The sequence below is a fragment of the Vombatus ursinus genome, unplaced genomic scaffold, assembly GCF_900497805.2.
Source record: "Vombatus ursinus unplaced genomic scaffold, bare-nosed wombat genome assembly UNPS02014813.1, whole genome shotgun sequence".
NCBI classification, from domain to species: Eukaryota; Metazoa; Chordata; class Mammalia; order Diprotodontia; family Vombatidae; genus Vombatus; species Vombatus ursinus.
In genome coordinates this window covers 7831567-7853009 of record NW_020954591.1, presented here as the reverse complement: position 1 = coordinate 7853009, position 21443 = coordinate 7831567, and the positions used below count along the sequence as shown (strand labels likewise).

At 38.3% G+C, this 21443-nt stretch overlaps 1 protein-coding gene across 5 annotated transcripts in view; it reads left to right on the top strand.

Moving 5' to 3' along the window:
* The window catches only part of FRY (FRY microtubule binding protein), a 505098-nt gene that overhangs the window by 289379 nt on the left and 194276 nt on the right, over positions 1-21443 (top strand). For all 5 annotated transcript variants that reach the window (XM_027877678.1, XM_027877681.1, XM_027877679.1 and 2 more), the window contains one exon: positions 15630-15769. In XM_027877678.1, the coding sequence (XP_027733479.1) occupies positions 15630-15769 (140 nt within the window). The remainder of the gene's footprint in view (positions 1-15629; positions 15770-21443) is intronic.

The window sequence follows — 21443 nt, the reverse complement described above, 5'->3', positions numbered from 1 at the left end:
CTTTTGGGGTTTTCTTTGGAAAAAACTTTGGAGTGATTTGCCATTTCCGTGTCCAGCTCATTTTACAGATGAGGAACTGAAGCAAACAGGGTTAAGTGACTTGCCCAGCATCACACAGATAGTGAGTGTCTGAGGCAGGATTTGAACTCAAGAAGATGAATCTACTTAACTTCAGGCTTGGCATTCTATCCACTGCACCACCTAGCTCTGCTAGTTCCATTTAATCACCTAATATCAATTAGATTTTATAGTAATATGCATTTATGTGTCCATATGTGTGTGTGTGTGTGTGTGTGTGTGTGTGTATTAAAGATATACTAAGAACAAAGGTATAAACATCTCCCCTCCAAAACCTCAGGGACATACTCTTCCCTACGGTCCCACCTCTGTCTCTGGGGATCATGGACTCTAAACTTAATTCAGTTCTTATATAATATTAGACCCACCAAGTGGGTGGTGTGGTATTACTGATAGATGAGTGGTTATGTTGGCTTCTGTTTGTCTGGGTCCAGAAGATCGCTCCTCTGGGTAGAGATGTCGGACAATAAAACTTGTCCTGGAGCTTTAACTCCCAAATTCCCCAGACACACCCCTGATTGTTTTTTAATTTACAAGGTTGGAGACTCCACTCTCATCACCTAGAATAAAAAAATAAACACAGAGGCCCAGGATTTCTCAGGGCCTGATGGCCTTATGAGAACTTATCTTGGAATTTTGCTATCCCTGGAGTCCAGCAATGAACAGAGTAGCTCAAAAGACTGAGGCAAGAGAGACATGGTGGAAACCAGCTAAGGCCTTTTGAATATATCTTTGTAATCATTCAGTAAGCTTCCTATTCATCATGTGGCTAACAGTCTGGAGCCAGTTACAGAAATGAATGTTCAACGCACACTCCAGAGTCTCTTCAAGGTACTTACTTCCTTTACACAGCATTGTGACTCCTAGAAGTTAGCTCTTCAGCTTTTCCATGAGGAAAGATGCTATTCAAGCCACTTTGTGAATTTTCCAAAACTGTATTACACAGAGAAAGCTTATGGATATAGTTTACCTCTATTTCAGTGAAACATTTGACATCTTTCATGCTGTTTTCATGGATAAAATGGAACAGTATATAGGCTCTATAATAGTATAATTCTGTGGATTTTGAACTGGTTAAATGACCGAAGAGCAGCATTAATGGTTTGATTTCAGCTTGGAATAACAATATAATGTTTTCTCATTTGATTTGGAAGGAGGTCTCTCCCTGTGGGTGGGATTATATAACCTCTGAGCTGCCTTCCAATTCTCAGGTTCCAAAATTCTTGGAAAATGAGATGATCTCTTAAATCCCTTTCAACACTAAATCCTGTGATCCTATAAAAATCAAGAATAACATGTCATGGAAACTAAGAGTGGATAAAGCATTTGAAGAAATGGGGAGTGGTCACCCTTATGAAATGCTGCAGAGAGGGCAAGGAAAGTGAAGACTGAGAAAAGACCACTGAGAAAAGAACTCAGCTATGAGAAGTCATTGGTGATAGTGAAGCCTGGGAAGAATTGTACGAACTGATACCACATGGAGAAAGCAGAGCAAGAACGATTTGTAGTGATGACAAAACTGTAAAAAGAAACAACTTTGAAACACTTAAGAATTCTGAATAACGCAAATGACCAACCACAGTTTCAGAGGACCCATGAGGAAGCATGTTAGTCACCTCCTGACAGTCAGTCAACAAACATTTATTAAGTGCTTACTGTGGTCCAGACACTGTGCTGAGCACTAGGGATACAAATACAAATTAAAAACAAAGATAGCCCCTGCCTTCAAGGAGCTTACAATCTAATAGAGGACAACAGATCACAGAAGGAAGCCAGAAAGTGAGGAGACAGGGGAGATAAGGGCATGATGGAGAGTGCTGAACAAATCCAAATCTGGTGTAGCTGGTGGAAAAGGCGGAGAAAAACTGTGCTGAGACCCCTCCTTAAAGAGAGGCCCTGGAGCCCGTGGCCCTGCCCTCCAATCAAAGACTCCAGTCAGGGGGCAGTGGATGCTGATGAGACGTGAGTACCAAGGCAGACTCAGTCTTACAGCATAGTGAGACTCCCCAGTGATGAGTTTCCTGGGGAAAGAAGGTATAATGGAAATTGCAAAGAAGTCCAAAAGCAGTAGAGCTGGTAGGAAATGTGTGGTGGACTCAAGGTGCAGAATTTTTTATATGAGGGGGTGTGTGATGTGTACACATTCACACACACATATGTATAAAATCTATCTGTATATACACATATAGATATAAATATATATTTATATTCATACACACATATATTTGGACATGACCAATGTGGGGATTTGTTTTATTAATGTAAAGAGGGTCTGGATCATGTGCCAGATAACATAACACTTGACTGTGAGTGCATATTTGTTACAAAGGTTTTGTTTCTCTTTTTTATTTTCCTTTTTTTTTTCACCAATGGGGGTGGGTGGGAGGAAAAGAAAATCAATGGCTATTAATTAAAAACTAAAATTTAATTAAAACATTTCTTAAAAAAGAAAGTTACTGGTGACCTTTGGGCATGCTATGTCAATGGTATAACTAATTTACATGTAAAACATATTTTTATTAGATATTTAGATTGGGGTTAAATAGTGCCTGCAACCTCCACATCTGTACCTTATGATCATTGGCAGAACTTTAAATACACAAGGGGTGGTTAAGAATTCACTCACTGTATTTGCAGAGGTATACCTATAAATAAATGCAGGAGCAGAGCTGAGCTCACTTCTGTATCTTCAGATTATCTGGCATTCTTTTTTTCATTACAGGTAGATTTTTCTAGCACCCAAGCTTTACTGCCCTTTTCTTTGTATGTACAAGATGGTCTTCAAGCTGCAGCAGAAAAATGAAGGGAGTGTCACTTATAGTTTGATGAGAGGCTACTCTCCAGGCCTGGCACATCCAGTTACTTTTATTTTTATTATTATTATCATTATTAAGCATTTTTGCAGTGCTTTAAGATTTGAAAAGTTCTTTACAAATATCATCTCATTTTACCCTCACAAGAACCTTGGGAAATAGATAGTGTTATTATCCCCATTTTATAGATGAGGAAACTTAGGGAGACTGAAGTTTAGTGACTTGCTTAGATTCACAGAACTAGTAAGTGTCCAAGGTCAAATTTGAACTCAGGTCTTGTTGACTCCAGGTCCAACATTCCATCCACTGTACCACTTAACTGGAAGGATTTCTACCAAGCTCTCTTCACTCCTCCAAGTTCAGTGAATGAGATGCCTGGGTCCTTGGCCTGAATTCTTCAACAGTGCAGAGAAAACCCAGGAGTTTTTATAGGGAGGTGTGGCATCTCTAGCAATCTCACTTATTTATCTCTGATGTCTGAGGCAGAGGGAGCTTCAGGGATTGGCTAATGAGAATTCATGGACTATAACATAGGGGTGGATGTTTCTAGCATGAATTTTGGCATAGAATAATTCTAGAAAACGGGCACAGACTAGGGTGCCAGGCAGGAAGAGTCATGTGTAGAGCAGAGACAATCTGTCACCTACAAGCTTTATGACTCTTTAGAGAGCCTCCAAAATGGAGATTTTTTTCAGACTGTCACAACTGTTTTCCTCCCTTTCTTTTTTAAAGGGACCGAACAACACTAACCAGCCTTTTCTTGATGACTCAGGATTATCTTTCCCAGCATCATTCATTGCACTGGACTGAAATACTGTGATGCTCTTGGGGGCTCTTAAGGTCTATACAGCTGTTGGCCCCTATGGCAAATAATCTCAGGCTGCTGTATTTTTATAGTTTTGTGCTTGCTTCTTATAGGTCTCTCTTCTCCTTTAGTGTTAGCTGTCATTTTTCAGTGCTATAAAAGTGTCTATCTCTAAGGGCACCTTCCTCCCTCCTACCCACCCAACCCCCACCATCATCTCTAATTTGCTGCTTCTAATCTTCTAAAGGAGGAGAAAACAGATAACCAAGCTTGTTAGAATTGGTTATAAAATGAGGTCACTGATAGCAATCAAGTCTGCAAATATTTATTGAGGATCTGCTATGTAAAGGTCATCCTGCCAGGTGCTGGGAAGGATAGAGAGAATCATAAGATGGTCCCTGTCCCCAAGATGCTTACAGCCTATTTGGGGAAACAAAAGGCAAGGACATGAGAGTAAATAACAATGGAAGCTTTCATTAACAGTTCCAGAATACAAAAGGAGAGATGCCACAAGGAAGTATGTGATTAATTGTCCTCTGAAAATGTAGACAGCTAGATGCTGTAATAAGTCAGGAGGAGAGAATTCATCAAGCTGAGGCACTCTGTGTGCTGATTTATGGTAAAGGTGTTTATAGAATTTGTACTGATGTCCACCTTCCCTCTCCATTTCATTCGGTCCTTCATACAACTACCAGAATAATCTTTCTTACAGTAACATCTGGCCAGGTCACTCCTTTGCTCAAAAAAAAGTCATTGCTCAGACTTAAAGAATCTCACAGTTAATTAGAAGGGACTTTGGGGACCACCTAGAACAGTGATGTCAAACTCAAATAGGAAGGAACTAAACTGTACATAAGGATCTCTGCAGGTCACATATTATTGTTGTTCACTCCTTTTTCAGGCATGTCCAACTCTTCATGACCCCATTTGGGATTTTCTTGGCAAGGATACTGGAGTGGTTTATCATTTCCTTCTCCAGTTCATTTTACAGATGAGGAAACTGAGGCAAACAGAGTTAAGTGACTTGCCCAGGGTCACACAGCTAGTAAGTGTCTGAGGCTAGATTTGAACTCAAGAAGGAATCTTCCTTGCTCTAGGCCTGGCTCTCTCTCCACTGTGCCACCTAGCTGCCCTGTGGGTCACATATTGACTCAGAAAACCACATATTAACATTATCTATTATCTATTTTCTCTAAAATTACATTTTAATCTAGATTAGGCTGCATGATTGACACCTCAGATCTAGCCCAAACCATCCCTGAAAAAAAATCCTCTCTCTCCTACAGCATACTCTACAAGTGACTTGAAGATCTCTGTTAAGAAGGACTACCTCTCAAGGCTATCTGTTCCTTCTCACACTCTAATCTGTGTCTGCTGCTCTGCCTGGCTTCAATGCCTAGGAACAAGATGCCCCTCCTAGGTGAAGTTCATCACCTCTAATATCATCACCACACTGCTAACTCAAGCCTTCATTGACACCACTTCCCTCAGTCTCCTCTCCCTTCTGATTTGAGAGTGGACCACTAAACTCCTACCAGTGCCTCCCTTTATAGAGGATAGAAACTGGACTTTTTGGGCTCACTCCACTCTGCATTAGCTGCTGTACTTAGTTTCAATTGCATGGAACAAGGACCCCCTAGTCTTCCCTCTTCTTATTCTGTTTTCTTTTATGTGTTGTCTCCTTCTGTTAGATTATAAGCTCCTTGAGGGCAAGGACTTTCTTTTTATTAATTGTATCCCTGTCAGTTAGCACAGGCAGCTAGGTGGTATAGTGGGTAAAGGCCTGAAGTCAGGAAGACTCATCTTTGTGAGTCCAAATCCAGCCTCAGACACTTACTAGCTGTGTGACCCTGGGCAAATCACTTCAGACTATTTACTTTAGTTTCCTCATCTGTGAAATGAGCTGGAGAAGGAAAAGGCAAACCACTCCAGTGTCTTTGCCAAAAACAAACAAACAAACAAACAAAAAAACAACCCATGTGAAGTCATGAAGAGTTGGGCATGACTGAAAAACAACTGAACTACAGTAAAGCAATTAGCAATTAAAATCCTTCTCCTCTGACTGTTCACCGATTGAATTCCTACTCAGACTTAAAAGTCCAAGCCATGAAATCTTCCCTGATCCTCTCTGGTTGATAATCATCTTCCCCCTTCAAACTCACATAGCATTTCATTTAGCAACTGTCCAATGTGTTTATTATACTGTAAGCTACATAAGGGCAGGGACTATGTCATAGCACAGTATTTTACTTCTTCTGGTGCTTAGCACAATGCACTGCATTTAGCAGGCATTTAATAAATGTGTTTTGAATGAATAGATGAGTGGAGCAGAGAGAGGATGGCATTTTGTATGAGGATACAGAAATACGAAGGTGGAAAAGTACAGGAGGTGTTCAGGGGAAAATGAATGGACTAGTGAGTTTCTACAGAGGAGCAATAGAAAAAATAATGCTAGAAAGATTAAAAAAAAGAGCACACATTCAGTTAAATTCAATAGACATTTTTAAGTGCCTACTTTGTGCCTGGAGATGCAAAGAAGAAAAAGAAAGATAGGCCCTGCCCTCAAGGAGCTTACAGTCTAATGAGAGAAGATAACATACAAAAGGGAGCTGGAAAACAGGGGAAGTGGGATGCAGGAGGGAGTACCCAGCATCTTGTTCTGTGGAATTGAAACCAAGCAGAACTGCATATGGAAAACACTGAGCTGCACAGTCCAGGTTCTGCCCTCTGTAAAGTTCTGGGTAGAATGTAACATTCCACCCTGCAGGCCTCTAGTCAGAAGGGGGAGGAGGCTGAGGAAGCTAGGAAGATGTTCAATGGCTACGGCTAAGAGAGTAGCAAGGTGATGAGATCTGAAGTGATCAGCTTATTCTGGGAAGGACATCTTGAGGAAACCAAGCAAAGGTGCAGATAGAAAGTAAAGACATATATGTGTGTATTTATATATAGACACATAAATTTATGTATAGGCACACTCATATATATGTGTATATATACATATACACACATACATATATATATAGACACATATACATATGTGTGTATGATAGTTAAAACTGTGAGAGTTATCTCATCCAGCTTGACCTTGTCCAAAGTTTCCATGGAGTTAAGACCATTCAATTTATGCTGGGTTGGAGAAGGAACTGAGATCTTGTCTTTAGTGAAGATGTCAGCAAAGTCTTTGTCCTCTAAATAGTCTCAAAATGTCCAGAGACCAAAGAACTCATCTCCTTGATGTGGCCATGTAGATCAGAAGGCAACCATGCACATAGAACAACAATCAAATATAGGGAAAGAGATAAAAATAGGAATGGAGAGCCAAATCAGTTGTTCTTCATTTTTGAAGAGGACCAATGACATTATGGGTGATGTCTTACACATTAATTGAATTTAGGTGAGGCAAAGTTGCACAGAGCCATCAGCCTCACTCTCCCTTCCTGAGTCATCACAGTCCAGTGGCAGGACAAAAGTCAAGATGACTGCATGGTGTAATATGGAAGCCAAAAAAAAGGTAATGTGACCTTGGATTTCATTAAGACAAACAGCTTCCAGGAAAAAGGAGTGGATAATTCCACTGTACTCTGCCATGGTCAGACCACATCTGGAGTAGTTTGTTTAGCTCTTGCCACCACATATTTGGAAGGCCATTGATAAATTGGAGTATATCCAAAAGAGGGCAGCCAGGATGGTCAGAGGTCTTGGGTCCATGTCATTTAAGCATGAGTTGAAGGAACCAGTGATGCTTAGCCTACTGAAGACTCAGGAAATAATAGCTGTCTTCAGGAACTTGAAAGGCTGTTATATGGAAAAGGGAATAGGCTTATCCTGACAAAGTACAGAACTAGAAATAATAAGTAGAAGATGCCAAGAGGCTGATTTAGACTCAATGTAAGGAAAAACTTCCTAATGATACTCTATACAGAAATAGAATGGGCCACCTCAGCGCGGGGTGGGATCCCCTTGATTGGAGGTCTTAGAGAAAAGACTGGATGACCACTTTTCAGAAGTGTTAGAATGAGGATTCTTTTTTGGATGTGCGTTAGACTAGTTGGTTAGTACAATACATTCCAACACTGAAACTCTGTGATTTTATTGCTCTGCTTGTGCTCATTTTGGGTGAACATTTAATCTCTAATGTATGGAGCTATACCTGCCTCCCTAACCTCTCTACCTAGGCAACCAGCACAGAAGGAGAGAAGGGATAGGAGGAAAAACAAAAGGTCAAAGACCATTCAGTTTCATGCCTGCCATTTTTCAGTGTGCCGTAAAAGTTTGTATTTCCAAAGCATTTTATTTGTGGCCATGTCAGCAAAGTTAATACTTAAACATCCTAGAATATACAAAAATATTTTAAAATTTCAGTTGCTTTAAAGTTTCAGTTGCTTCCCTTGTTCAGTAGGGAAGTGCATAGTTAGTTTTCTAGGAAGTAGGAACATTTGGGGAGAAAGACTGAAAAATTCTCAGCTTTATCATGAACTTGATAGAACCTTACTGAATTTACTTTCAATCTCCATTCTTTAGTCTCTGTATTTATGTGTTAGCAAATTGTATCTTTCCTGGATGCTATCTGACAAGCCTTTTGAGGAAAAAAATGATACATCTTGATAGTATTATACTTTACTGTTGCAATGTGAGATCACTGTGACCTGTCAAGTTTCCCAATACATATCCCATGATTCACAGAACATTTGATTGGGTATTTTTGTTAACTTCTATGCTATTTCATTTCAGATCATTTATTTTCCACTCTTACTTGTGTGTACCTCATTTTCCCCAGTTCCTTGATAAATCTATGTATTATCTCTCTACTTAGGAAGTACATGGCAAAAATGATATTCCCAGATCTGTATTCATAAAGCTAGAGTAAAGTTTTCACAAGGAAAAACAGTCTCAGGTGGTAAAGGAGTAATCATATCCTTGGTGGAGAAGATAATTCAGGTCTTCCTGTGCAACCTATATTTTTGATTCATATTTTCTATGAAAACAGATTCCAAATATAAAGTGACATGATATGTGCCAAACAATGGTGAGAGTCATAGAGTGTGTATGCATGGCAAGAGGAGAAATTAAATCAAGAATCAGTAAAGTTGCATTAAAAGTACATATCAATGTACCATTCAGATCAGCTCAGATCAGCCTCAGCAATATAAAATATAGAATGTCTCCTAAAAATAATTATTAAAAGTTATGTGTGAATTTTTCCTTCTTTAATTTACCCAGTATAAGATGCTTATGAAATATTAATGTCATAGTAACAGCATGAAGAAAAGTTTCATTTAGTGTATTTATACGTATTTATACATATTATGCCAAAAGAAATATTAAGAAAACATTTACATAAAGTACATGGAGGGCCCTGTGCACGCCAGGATTCTAGCTCTGTGCTTTCTGCAGCCCTTATATCCTTGAGCTGTATGGGGCCTAGCTCATTTCTGATGGAAGGACATGACATTTAAGGGCAACAAGGACAGATTTGTCTGTCAGCCTACTCCCTTCCAGCCAGCTGCAGCACAGAGCAAGGATTTATCTCACCATTGGCTTTTCTTCCAGTAAATGAAAGAGTGGAGCAACCAACAGGGTGGCTAGACCTTCCTCCCTTCCTGTGCTGAGGCAGCCAGGTTTCTTGCAAATTCCACCCTTCCTTCCTGACTGGACTTAAAAAAGGGCAATGACAGACTTTTTTTTTTTAAACTCACATACAACCACTCTATGTTGACCGTTTATGCCTGTTCAAGGCGGCTTCTGTAAATTTGCCATGGAAAGTAGGCCAGGTAGGTCCAATACCAAGAATTACTTAAGGGTGACTTTTTAAGGGTGACCAAAATGATTCTAGCTTAGGCTTCATGATGAGTGTTGACATACACAAAGAGAAATGTACAGTCACGCCTCAGGGAAGTAGCTGTCTGCACATTACTGAATGGTTTCTCCAGAGGTGTCTAAGTGTCAAAAGTGCATTTTATTTTATTTATGGTGACAGCGGTAGATACTTGAAAAGTGGAGTTTTTAAAAATACTTGGGTGGATTGTACCCCAAGCCTTTGTGAGTTCCTGAAAGTCAGTAACATAAACTTTTAGATCACTATTTTAGAGAGAGACACAGAGAGAGAGAGAGAGAGACTTAGAATGCTCTTCTGTGTGTCTTCTGTCAAAACCTGGCCTGCAAATGAGTAGTACTATGTTGCTGTTGATTTCTACTAATCCCCACAACCCAAGTTCCGCTAGGAATGGGGGGAACAATTTATTTTTCACAAAAGCCCCTTAATATTGTAACTTCTTTCTGTTCTTAGAGTTCCATGAGTTCAGCAGCTGTCATCCTTTTATTAGTGTTTTTTTCTTATCAGAGGAGGCAGGTTTTTTTTGATAGAAAGGCGCAAGATTTTAGGATAATTCTTAGCCTTTTTCTTTTTTGCTGTGAATTTACTAGAAACAATTACATTAGTTATTTTTATAAGCCCACCCCCAACAAGGTTTTTTAAATCATCCAGACAGACCCCAGCTTATTCATGAATACTGTGTGTAAAAATCATTCATGTATACAGATCTGGGAGGGGGGGCAGGGAGGGCAGGGCAAGGCAGGGTGGGATAGCTAAGGAGTTTAAGGCCCAAGGCTCCTCCCCCTGTGGGGACAAATGCTCTTTGTTTGCTAGTTGAAAACATCTGGGGAGTAATTTACCCAGACAGGTGATTTCTCCTTTGCAGATGAACAGGTGTAGGGCATTAATAAGTTATTGTGCTCTGGGATATCTACCTCATCCCTAAGGCAACTCATCACCCCTGCATTGCTTCTAAGGGAGCTACTGCCATCCAGGGTCAGGAAAATGCTGTCTTAGAATGTGTTGGAACTTAGAATTAATGTTCAAGTAGAAATTAAGCTGAAAATGGTAGTTCAGCATAGTTGAAATAATACTATTAGTATTATGTTCAAGTATCTTATGGATTAAATAAATGTTTGTAGGTTGACTTGGAAACCAACCACTATTTATAACATTGTTTTTATTGAAAAATGCATTCTGAATATTTTCTGCAAAAATGACTTGGCTTTCAAGTGAACCTTTAAAACTCATCCTATTTATAAATTAGGTAATACCTAAATAAACTTTTTTGCATGATTTTATACTCTTCCCAGGTTGAGGTGCTCAAATTATCTTTGGTTACTATGAAAACAAGTGGATAACAAGTAGGCCCTGCTCTTTAGGAAATTCTAGGCTTAACTGGACAAACCAAAATAGGCTGCTTCATAAAATAGAGCAATGTTGGGCTTCCTGTACAGTCAATGTCTACTTCGTTCATACTTCATGTGAATGGGAGAAAATGGGAGCATACTGAGCCTAAATAGAAAAGAGTAGACCACACAGAATAACAATAACAACAAAAAAAAACACAGGACCCAAGAAGTTCAATTAGAGATAATAGTGGAAATTCTCAAAATCATCAGTTCTCATAATCTGAACAAGTCACTTTGGCTCTTATCATTCTCCTATCCTCTCTTTAAAATATAACCATAATGCCTACCCCTGTCTGATGAAAGGAATACTCAGATGGATCTGTGATCTCAACAATTGGAGAGTTTCCTTCAACAATATGGGTTGCAATCCATCAATGGTTGCCCCTCCTCTGAGCTCTCTATGAACTACCCTACTGGTCCAAAGCAGGATCTCATTGGTGAGATCACTCACTTCTGTCTCATGGAGATAAAACAAAATCCACATTTCTGCTAGCTAATCCATGACTAGGCACTGTTTGTTTGTTCTGTAGTCCCAAAATAGTTCTAGAGATCAGTGTTTCCCAGCTCTCCATTTTAAAGTTCTCATGTCAGTCATTGTAAATTAAATGCTACAAAATAAGACACTGCAGCCATTTTTATCCAGAGTAAGTGCCTGTGGGCTACTTTTTCTGTGTTTCACTCCCAATTGTCTTTGGTTTTTGTCCTTTATAATTAGCAAGTGTTCGCACTATCTTGTAATTCCTTCATGATGCCCTTTACTGTTTTATTTTGGAGTTTTTTATTGGTTATATGTTACAATCTGGCAACCCAGAAGCCAACTATGAAAACGTAAGCCCAAGATGATATTCCCTTCCTCTGAACTCTGTTAACATACCTCTACTATCCAAAACTCATTCTCAAATATTGTCTTTTTCATCTTATGTAACTATATAAATGTTAATTATTATCATTATTAATAATCATATTATTATTGATTGTCTGATTAGCTTTCATGTTCCGTCTTCTCAATTTGATTGTTAATTTCTTTAAGGATCACAATTCATACTTGTTAGTATTTGCAGATTAATTTGAATGGTTCATAAATATGTACTTCTTGGAAGAAAAGCACTACAAAATGGCAGAAGTTTTTTTCATATATTCAAGATAAAGGCCCTGTTCTTGGCAATATTTCAAAAGAGAGGCCTGTTACCTTCACAGATAAGTAAAGGAGAACTTATTGACTATTTGACCACTTCTGGTGATTCACATGGACACAGAATGATAATGCAAGAAGGAATATAAAAAGCTCTGCTAAGAGATTATGAATTCTTGGGCAAAAAGTGGGTGACCTTAGGAACACAGATGGTATTTTCATTACTATCGTTTATCAGAAGCAAAGACTTTAGAAGAAAAGGGCAAATTTCTGGTAGTGAGTTGCTCGTTGGTGATGATAATAATAATAGCAACTAAAAGCCAATAGCATTTATATAGCTATCTAAAATTAAAAGAGCAGTATCTGAGAATAAGTTTTGGATTTTTGACCACAGTCCCAAACATAGGTTCCTGGCCAGGGATGGAGTGCCTTTAATAAAATGGATGACCACATCTCACACCTAAATGGGGAAAAGGTGGAACTACTCAGCTCTTAATTTGCCAGTGATTTGAACCCAGGTCCTTGACTACAAAGCCAGTGTTCTTTTCACCATGCTGCTAGGAAAGGAGAAGAAAAAATGTTGTCCCAATTTTCAGAAACAAAAGAGAATGGAGTCTGCATATTTTAGGCCAGTAAGCTTGGCTTAGAGTACTCAATTAAATAAATGGTCAACAACCATTTGTTGTTGTTGTTTATTGTTGTTGAGTCATTTCAGTCATGTCTGACTCTCCGTGACTCTATTTAGGCAAAGATGGACTCCATCTTGACAAAGATACTGGAGCGGTTTGCCATTTCCTTCTCCAGTTCATTTTGAAGAGGAAAAACTGAGGCAAACAGGGTTAAATGACTTGCCCAGAGTCATACAGCTAGTAAGTGTTCCTGAGGCCAGATTTGAACTCCAGTCCTCCTGACTCCAGGGCCAGCCGTCTATCTACTGTGCCACCTAGTTGTCCATATCAGTAGCTATCTATATCATAATTTGAACATAAATTGACATTGTGCTGATTGTACTAAGTCCTGAAAAATTATTATATAGATGAAATTGGTTAGTAAGTAAGAATACATACATGTTAATAGTAATTTTCAAGTACTGTATGAGTTACTGTGCAATGAATAGAAGTGATTCTCTATTTGTTCTATTTGGAGAGTAGAATATTTGTTGAATTCACACTTAAGAACAAGAGGGATTTATATAGGATAAAGAAAAAATTTAAAGACTAAGAGACACTGAAATAAGAAAGTAAGTTTATCCTATATAATTTATATGTAATATGTGTTACACATGTATTATCATATATATTATATTATAATCATATATAATACCATAATATAATTATATGATATAATGTTAGAGAGGTTGTTTAATTTTTTTACTGGTTATCTTTAGTGAATTATGACAGAGCTTTCTCAGAAGAAAGTCAAACCAAAAATAGTTTAGATTCACCCTTGTGTTCCTAACCTGACTAGAGACAGGCAGTCATGTTTTCCAGCCTCTGGTCCATGCCCTGGCATCAATCTAGAGCAATTTTTTTCCAGTCTATAAAATTTTTACTACCAAAGCTCCTTACTTCTTGACACCTATTAAATTTTAAAATTGAGTCCTCTTCCTTCATCCTTAGATCTCCTTCTCTAGTACTCTTAGTCCTAGAGAACAGACTGTAAATAAAAAAATAAACAAACCAACAGGGAAGAGGGGAGAGCAGGGGCTGCGGATTACCGCAGACCAGGCCTAAACTTTAAAGTGAAAGCAGTTAGTTAAACTCTTAGAGAATAAGAATCATTCTATTAGGTGAACATTGTACTAATTAGAATCCAACAGGTTCTTATGTTTTGTCGTTTTTGCAGGGCTGTATGACGATATTGTTTTGTTAAATTGCCAGCCCGTAACAGAAATGTAAGCCACACTAAAAACCCCCAGTGCCTGGTTCAGACATACTTAATATGTCTTTGTGGATTGATGGATTACTCTACTCCACCAGAGCAATCAAACCAGGGTGCTAAAACTGCAAAAAAAGGAGAACTGTCCACAGCAAAAAAGGCACTTTTTTTCATAGTATAGGTTGGATTAGGGAATACTGGTTGAAGTGACCTCTGAGGTCTTTTCATGTGATGGAGGTAAACATGCCTTGTTCTTTCAACCAATCTTTGCATGGCATGAGCTCAAGACCCTTAACCATAGTGGTTGCCCTCTTTGGATGACACTCAGCTCTTTACATCCAGCCCTCATCTCTTTCCTGAGCTACAGTCCCATCTCTCCAATGCCCATCTGCACATCTCTGCCAGATAGGCACCTGAAACTTAACATATATAAAACTGAATTTATTTCCCCCAACTCCTGTAATCCATCCATCCTCCTATTGTCAAGGGCATAACAATTCTTCTCACCTAGGCTCAAAATCTAGAAGTCGTCCTTGATTTTTCTCTCTCACTCACCATCCCCTATCTAGTCATTTGACAAATTTTATAGATTCTCCTCCCTCCACAACATCCATCATATCCATACTCTTTTCTCTACCCACATGGCCACCACCCTAATTCAGGCCTCATTGCTTCTCACATGTATTATTACAGTAGTCTCCTATTTGGTCTTTCTGCATCCAAGTTATCCTATTCTAATCCATCCTCCATACCATTGTCAAATTGAAAAGCACAGTTCTGACCATGTCAATCTTCTGCCAAAGAAGCTTCTGTGATTCCCAGTGGCCACAAACTTCTCTGTTTTGCATTGAAAACTCTTCACACATTTGATTCCAACCCATCTTTCCAGGCTAATTATACATTATTGTCCCACTATGCACTTTGCATTCTAATCAAAATGACCTACTTGCTCTTTGCTATTCCTAGCACTTCATTTCCCATCTCCATGCTTTTGTCCCTCTGTCTAGAATCCTGTCCCTCTTCATCTCCATCTTTTAGAACCCCTGGCTTTCTTCAAGGCTCAGATTAAGTGCTACCTCCTACAATTGGTCTTACATGATTCCTCTCTTAGTATTCCCTTCCAAAAAAATTAGTTGGTATTTACTTATCTGTGTATGTATTGTTTTCCCCCAATAGAATATAAGCATCTTGAGATTATAGAATTTTTTATCTTTGACTTTCTATCCTCATGATTTAGCATAGTGCCTAGCCCACAGAAAGAGTTTTATAAATAAAATTGAATATCTTCGAAACCATTAACTGAAGGGAGGCTTTCAAGATAAAGGAGAAAATTGATGTTTGCATAAACAATTGCTATGTTTATTCTTTTGTTGAGAACTTTGTCAGTACAAGTTTTAGTAGGGCTCATGAATAATCTGTTTGCAATTAAAGTCAAATTTCTAGAATGAGTGGAATTAGAATCAAAGTAATTAACATTATTGAAGTACAGAATTGTTAGAACATTAAGGGCATCTTGTCAGTGTTGATGGTTTTGGGCTCCTAGGAATGTAGTCATAAATAAAATGAACTAGGTTGCTTGGTAAAAATGAAAATTCCACAATGAATATACTTGGATATGCTTTTTTGAAATAGAATGTTCCTAGATAGATGGCAGTAGTATGAGAACATCTAAGCTAACAGTCTTTCCTCCTTCCTGTAGGTAATAAGCTCAATGAGCTCCCTTTCAGAATACTGCCTGCCTTCCATTCTGCGAACATTGTTTGACTGGTATAAGAGACAAAATGGCATTGAGGATGAATCTCATGAATATAGACCCAGAACAAGCACTAAATCCAAAAGGTAGGTATATTTCCTTGCTGTGAAAACCATAGTTTCATGTTTGGGAATTGGATATGATAGGCTTAAAGGTATTGATGAAGGCAGAATGAAAATTGTGAAAGCTGCTAGAAATTCCTGCCAAATGGAATGATCTGATTGGAATATTTGCTCCTGTATGCTCTGTTTAAATTGAGGAGAGCTTCCTGATACCAGGGATTGTCTTTTGTTTGTACTAAAAACCAGCATGTTGTGAGCATTTACAATGAGTAAAATTTCACACGCTGGTACACTTTGATTTCTTTAAAAATAAATGCATTAGTTAAACCTACCTACTTCTTACCTCTGCCCCACCACCCAAACATCCCTTACAAACACCAAATAATTGCTTTCAAAAAGATGTAGTCCGCTAACATTAAATAACGTAGATGATTGTTCCATATTTGTTCAGGGCCTTGTTGTCTGAAATTGCTGTTGCTGAATATTTGCAAAGTGAACAGCTGGTTCAAAAGGTGTTGTTGGAGAATGGCATATGGATTTTTAGACCAGGCTATAGCTGTGAGGATAGGAGAGGGATGAAATTAATGAGGGTCAAGGACAATGTATATGTCTGGAGACTTGCAGCTCTGATCGACAGGGTCTGTAAATCAAAATTGGCGAGGAAGATCCCTATATCACGTATATCTTACACATTTGTATCTGCTGTCAAATACCCCCAGAGAATAGCAAATAAGACATGGGAGAAGAATTATTTAAGAGACCAAGCAATTCACAGAGTAAAATATCCCAGAAGAAGGGAATATTTATATTCATTGCTTCAGTTTTTAGACATAGAACATGGGAAATACACAAGAAAGAGAAGATCCTGGGACCTAAAATTGAAAACAAAAGAGGCCCAAAAAGAAATGGAATGAAAAATGAAAGAAAGGGAACTGAACTTGAGATAAATAAGAGTTGTACAGTCCTATAAGAATAGTACCATTAATGGTAAAGGCCAGGAAGAGTTGAAGACCATGATAAATGCTATGGACTTTGTCTCATGTTGGAGAAAAGAGAAAGACCAAAAAAGACATTCGAAACACTCAGAGCAGATGATAAGGACAGCCGAGAGAGGGTAGAACTAGGCAGCTCTTATTTGGATTCTGTTTTCTTCACCAAGGAGAATAATTTTTCAGGCTGGGAAATAGAGAAGCAGGAATAGTTAAAGAGAAATTGAAATTTAAAAACAAAAGATCACCACACCTCACTGAAAGAATTCAAGTCACCAGACCTAGACGAACTATATTCCTGGTTGCTGAAAGAATGTAGGGGTCTCTGAACCAATATTGTAAGTGCTTGAAAAAAACTAGAGTTAGAAGGGATGCTTCAGGAGAGTTGTCCAGATATTCCAAGGGGAAGGAAGGTGGATTCTGAAAGATGTAGGCCAACAAGCTTCACTAGGATTACAAGACCGGGCAGATTACGTAGGGTATATTTGGATTTCAGCAAGGTATTGATAGCTGTCTCCTTGTGGACAGGATGGAATAATATGAGCCAGATAGTAACATATTCAAGTTTATTTGGAACTGATAAACAGCCACACTTAAAGAGTAGTGATTCAAAGATTATTGTCAGCTTAGCATGGGTTCTCTAGCAAAGTGTCCTAGGGATCCATTCTTGGCCCTTTTTTGTTCAACATTAAAAATGACCAAGATGAAGGTATAGATGGCATGCTTGTTAAGTGGTCACAAGACTTGAAATTTGGAGGCATATGGTGAATTACAATATCAGCAGTTGAAAGGATCTCTATAGGCTGAAATGACAGACCAGATTCAATAAGAATTCAGTAGAGATGAATATAAAGTATTACACTAGGGTTCGAGAAAGCAATGCAGGATGGGAGAGACATGACTAGATAGTAAGCAGTTTTTCTGAAAATGAGTTTTAACTCAGTATTCAACATTGGTACAGTATCCAAAGAAACTGATCAGACATTAAACTTTATGATTAGAATCACAGACTCCACAAGGACCCTTCTAAGATCAGACCACTTCTAAAGTACTGCTAGATCCTAATTAGTACAAAAAATGAATCCCATGAAGTGGTCGTAAGTATTCTAATTCATATCATTCAGAATTAAAATTATGTAAAACACAGAAACTGGTTCCAGCTCCATGGAAATATGCTCTGTGAATATGAATAACGTAAACCCTTCACAGGGTTCATTATTTGCACTAATCAGGACCTAGCTATCTTTAGAAAGACAAATTGGCACATGCCCCAGAGAAGGTGAGTAGGCCTAGTAAAGGGAATCAAAATAGTGCCATGGAAGGATTAACATTTAGCCTTGGAATAGAAATGGACGGGGTGAAGTCTTCAAATTTTTTAAGAGTTTTCACATGGAAAAAGGAATAGACTTATTCTACTTGGCACCAAAAGGCAGAACTAGAAATTATAGAAAAGTTGATGTAGCCTTACTGTTAGGAAATGCTTCACAAAACTAAGATTTGGAGCTGTCCAAAAGGGCAGTATTCTGCCAAGTCATAGATTTATCGTAGACCTTGGGCTAGAAGAGACCTCAGAGGACATCTAGTCCAACCTTCTCACTGTATAGATGAGAAAACTGAGGCACACTAGGACATTAGGTGACTTTCCCAAGATTAAACAGGTAAAATGTATCCAGTTTGAGATTTGAACCCAGATCTTCTCACTTCAGAACCCATATTCTTTCCACTGTCCTGTCCTCAGGAAGTAGTTTCCTCTTACTGGAGATCTTTCTAAGTGTTTTAGGGATATTATTGAGAGCATCCCCACTCTAGTACTGGAAAGACTAAATGACCTCAGAGTTTCTTTCCATCTTGGTGGTTCTGTTACTGTGATCTGCAGAACAAATATTGAAATTCATTATGATGCAGAAGAAAGAGCATTGGATGAGAAACCTGAATTCTAGTCTTGGTTCCAGGCTGAAGACAAGGTATTTGGGTGCCCTAGGTAAGGTTTGAAAATTATACCTCCCAACCTTGAAAAACTGAACCATGTATTGTCTTCTCTGCCACAACTTTGAAAGTATGACACATACAGCTTGATTTATCTCAAAATAAGTATCTATCTGTCATAGAAAGCAGGATTTACTGGTATAATTTAAAATGTGTGTATTTATAAAAAGTGATATTTTAGAAATGCACCAGCATCTCCTCTTATGCGTTGGAGTTGGTCAGAGATGATTCTGGGTTCTCAAAAGCTTTGCCAGCAAAGTTCAGTCTTTGGCAGATCCCACCAAGTTGGAATGGTCTCAAGTATGGGCTTAGTGATGGAATGCTTTTCTGCTGCCTGAGGATCAGCCTAGCTAAGTACAAGGAGTCTCATCACTAGGTTGATGAATTTTTTAAACATAGCAACTCTCTGAGAAAAGGATTCTTAACCTTTTTTGCATCAGACTGTCCTTTGGCAATCTAGTGAAGCCTATGGACCCTTTATCAAAAAAAAAGTTTTTAAATGTAGAAAATAAAATAAATAGAATTACAGAGGAAAACAATTATATTGAAATACAGTTATCAAAATGAATTCTTTTAAGTTAATAAACCCCAGATTAAGAACCCCTGCTCTAAAATCATTGGCTCAGTTGTGGTGCTGTGATCTGTTAGGGAAGAGTACCTTCACAGGTAGTAATAATAATAATAACAATAATATTAGTAATAGGTAACATTTATATAATGCTTTAAAGTTCATAAAGTGCTTTCCAGATCTCACAACAACCCTATGAGGTGGATACTACTATAATCTTAATTTCATGTATAATAAAACTGAGGCTGAGAAAGGTGAAGTAACAGAATGACCCATTAGAAGACTATTACAATTATCTGGATGAGAAGAGATGAGATCTTGAATAAGGTAGTTGTGGAGAGAGGCTAAGTCAGTAGGGTCTGACAACTGATTGGCTGATTGGAGTTTAAAGGGAGAAATGAGCCAAAGCTACCTCCAAGGCTATGAGCTTCTGTGACTAGAAAGTTATTGGCACCAATGACAAAACTAGAGAAATATTCAGCAGGTACTTGGAGAGATAATGCTTGAACGAAGGGGCTAGATAAAGGGATTTGTAAGTTTTAGCATGGAGGGGATCATTTTGAAGCCACGGAGGTAGATACGATCCCAAGACAGAATAGAAAAGATGGCCAAGAACACCCTGGGGAGGCACCCACTTTTGAAGGATTGAAGAAAAAACAAGAATTAGCAAAGGAGCCAGAGAAAGCAGAGTCAGAGAGATAGGAGAACTTGCAAGAGGAAGGAAGCCAAGGATGAATAAGAAAGCCAAAAGGAAACTGGTCCACAATGCCACGTTTCCAAGAGGTCAAGGAGAATAAAGATAGAAATGGGACCATTGGCTGTAGTCATGAGGAGGTCAGTAGTGGCCGTGGAGAAAACTTTTTCAGGAGAATAATGAGGATAGAAATCAGATTGCAGGGAGCTGGTCTGTTGTGAGGAGGTAAAGGCAGTGAGTGTTGACTATTCTTCTTAGAGATTTGACAGTGAAGAAGAGGACAAAGATAGACCAGTCACTTGAAAGAATAGGAGAGTCCAAGGATTTTTTTTTTCTAGTTGGGGAGATTTGAGCACATTTATTAGATGTGAGAAAGAGCTAGTCTAGAAAGACAGATTCAAGATACATGAGAGAGATGGGCAACTAGGTGGCGCAGTGATAGAGCACTGGCCCTGAAGTCAGGAGGACCTGAGTTCAAATCCAGCCTCAGACCAAACACTTGACACTTACTAGCTGTGTGACCCTGGGCAAGTCACTTAACCCCAGTGCCTAAAAAGAAAAAAAAACTGGACAAAAAAAAGACACATGAGAGAGAAGAAACAGTTGATGGAGAAAGTCAGGGAGGAAACAGAAGGAAATAAGATTGAGGACATAGATGGAGGTATTAGCTTTGTCAAGGAAAAAAGTAATAATAATAATAGTAAGATTTATATAATTATATAATTCTTTAAATTTTACAAAGTACTTTACATATGTTATCTCATTATAATTTCATATCAACCCTAACCTCACCTCTTTATGGATCATACCACCTTGAAAACACCAAAAACTTACAGACTCCCAGAACTAGTCCTGAAAACAGCAGCACAAAACCTGAAGTTAGGGACAATGCCCCTTTCACCCCAGGAGCAGAATCTAACTTTAACATAAAGTGCAAAGTCAAGAAATAGGCTGGAAAAATGAATAAGCAACAAAAAAGAACCTGACCATAAAAGGCTATCATGGTTACAAGAAAGATCAAGACACAAGCTCCAAAAAAAGGCATCTGTGTCAAAACAACTACAGGCAAAGTCTCAAAGAAAAAGTGTGAATTGGACACAAGCCCAAAGGGAATTCCTGGATGAGCTCAAAAAAAGATTTTAAAAATCAAATTGGAGAGGTAGAGGAAAATTAGGAAAAGAAATGAGAGTTATGCAAGAAAAATTATGAAAAGAGATTCAACAGCTTGGTAAAAGGCACAAAAAATAATGAAGAAAATAACAACTTAAAAAAAAAGATGCAAAAATTCACTGAAGAGAAGAACTCCTTTAAAAAGCAGAATTGGCCAAATGGAAAAAAAAAGAAGTACAAAAATTAGAAATGGACAAGTGGAAGTTAATGACTCCATTAAGAAATAATAAAATCAAGTCAAAAGAATGGAAAAAAAGAAGAAAATGTGAAATATCTCATTAGAAAAACAAC